Source organism: Myotis lucifugus, unplaced genomic scaffold (genome assembly GCF_000147115.1).
Source record: "Myotis lucifugus unplaced genomic scaffold, Myoluc2.0 scaffold_342, whole genome shotgun sequence".
Lineage (NCBI taxonomy): Eukaryota > Metazoa > Chordata > Mammalia > Chiroptera > Vespertilionidae > Myotis > Myotis lucifugus.
In genome coordinates, this window is record NW_005871390.1 from 800,754 (window position 1) to 802,563 (window position 1,810).

Below are 1,810 nucleotides of genomic sequence, written 5' to 3' on the forward strand. Positions count from 1 at the left end.
CGGCTGGAGGTGGGCGACAATGACCTGGTGTTCATCTCGCGCCGGGCCTTCGCGGGGCTGCTGGCGCTGGAGGAGCTGACCCTGGAGCGCTGCAACCTCACCGCCCTGTCGGGGGAGTCGCTGGGCTACCTGCGGGGCCTGAGCGCGCTGCGGGCTGCGCCACCTGGCATCGCCGCGCTGGAGGACCAGAACTTCCGCCGGCTCCCGGGCCTGCTGCACCTGGAGATCGACAACTGGCCGCTGCTGGAGGAGGTGGCCCCCGGCAGCCTGCAGGGCCTCAACCTGACCTCGCTGTCGGTCACCCACACCAACATCACCGCCGTGCCAGCCGCCGCGCTGCGCCCACCAGGCCCACCTCACCTGCCTCAACCTGTCGCACAACCCCATCAGCACGGTGCCGCGCGGGGTCCTTCCGGGACCTGATCCGCCTGCGTGAGCTGCACCTGGCCGGGGGCCCTGCTGGCCGTGGTCGAGCCACAGGCCTTCCTGGGGCTGCGTCAGATCCGCCTGCTCAACCTCTCCAACAACCTGCTGTCCACGTTGGAGGAGAGCACCTTCCACTCGGTCAACACGCTGGAGACGCTGCGCGTGGACGGGAACCCGCTGGCCTGCGACTGCCGCCTGCTGTGGATCGTGCAGCGCCGCAAGACCCTCAACTTCGACGGGCGGCTGCCGGTCTGCGCCACCCCGGCCGAGGTGCGCGGGGACGCGCTGCGCAACCTCCCGGACTCCGCGCTCTTCGAGTACTTCGTGTGCCGCAAGCCCAAGATCCGAGAGCGGCGGCTGCAGCAGGTCACGGCCGCGGCGGGGGAGGACGTGCGCTTCCAGTGCCGCGCGGAGGGCGAGCCGGCGCCCACCGTGGCCTGGGTGACACCGCAGCACAGCGCGGTGACCAGCGCCAGCGCCGGCCGGGCGCGCGTGCTGCCGGGGGGCACGCTGGAGATCCTGGACGCGCGGCCGCAGGACAGCGGCACCTACACGTGCGTGGCCAGCAACGCGGGCGGCAACGACACCTACTTCGCCACGCTGACCGTGCAGCCCGAGCCTGCCGCCAACCGGACCCTGGGCGAGGGCCGCAACGAGACCCTGGCGGCCGCGCGCTTCCCGCTGGATCTCACCACCATCCTGGTGTCCACGGCCATGGGCTGCATCACCTTCCTGGGCGTCGTCCTCTTCTGCTTCCTGCTGCTCTTCGTGTGGAGCCGGGGCCGTGGGCAGCACAAGAACAACTTCTCCGTCGAGTATTCCTTCCGCAAGGTGGATGGTCCGGCCGCCGGCGCGGGCCAGGGAAGCTCCCGCAAGTTCAACATGAAGATGATCTGAGGGGCCCTGGGGGCGGCCTCCCCGCAGGGCTGCGGGCTCTCGGTGGAGCGAGGAGATCCCGTCTCTGTCCCCACCAGCCCCTCGCTGGCCTGTCCAATGACACCTATGCATTTCCCAGAGGAGGGGCTGCAAGCTGACTCCCGGCAGCACTTCCCTTTTTTTGTAGAGGCCCAACCACAGGACTTTTTTCATCGGGATGTGTCTTTTGCAGAGTCTCTCGAGCATTTTCTAAGGGTTCCCCTGTCTTCCTGGCCCTGAGTGGTCACTGAGCTGCGTGTGGGGGGTGGGGGGAGCCTCAGAAACCTAGGGTCCTCACTGCTAACAGTTCCCACCCACCCAGAGGCACACAGCTGCTGCCCCCAGGACCCCCTGACAGCTCACACCTGGGGAGAGGGTCTATACTCAGGACGCTTGGAGGGCGCACAAAAGCCTATACTGTTCACACCTGGACACCCCACGCCTCACACCCAGCACACACATTCACACC

General features: G+C 68.2%; 1 protein-coding gene across 1 annotated transcript in view; it reads left to right on the top strand.

Annotated features, from left to right (window-relative positions):
• LINGO3 (leucine rich repeat and Ig domain containing 3) overlaps positions 1-1,420 on the top strand; it is a 2,034-nt gene extending 614 nt beyond the window's left edge. Inside the window, 4 exon segments of the mRNA XM_023764670.1 lie at positions 1-342; positions 344-403; positions 405-449; positions 451-1,420. The exon segment at positions 1-342 is cut by the window's left edge and continues 123 nt beyond it. Of these exon segments, the coding sequence (XP_023620438.1) occupies positions 1-342; positions 344-403; positions 405-449; positions 451-1,323 (1,320 nt within the window). The 3' untranslated portion in view covers positions 1,324-1,420.
• Positions 1,421-1,810: the final 390 nt, after the last annotated feature.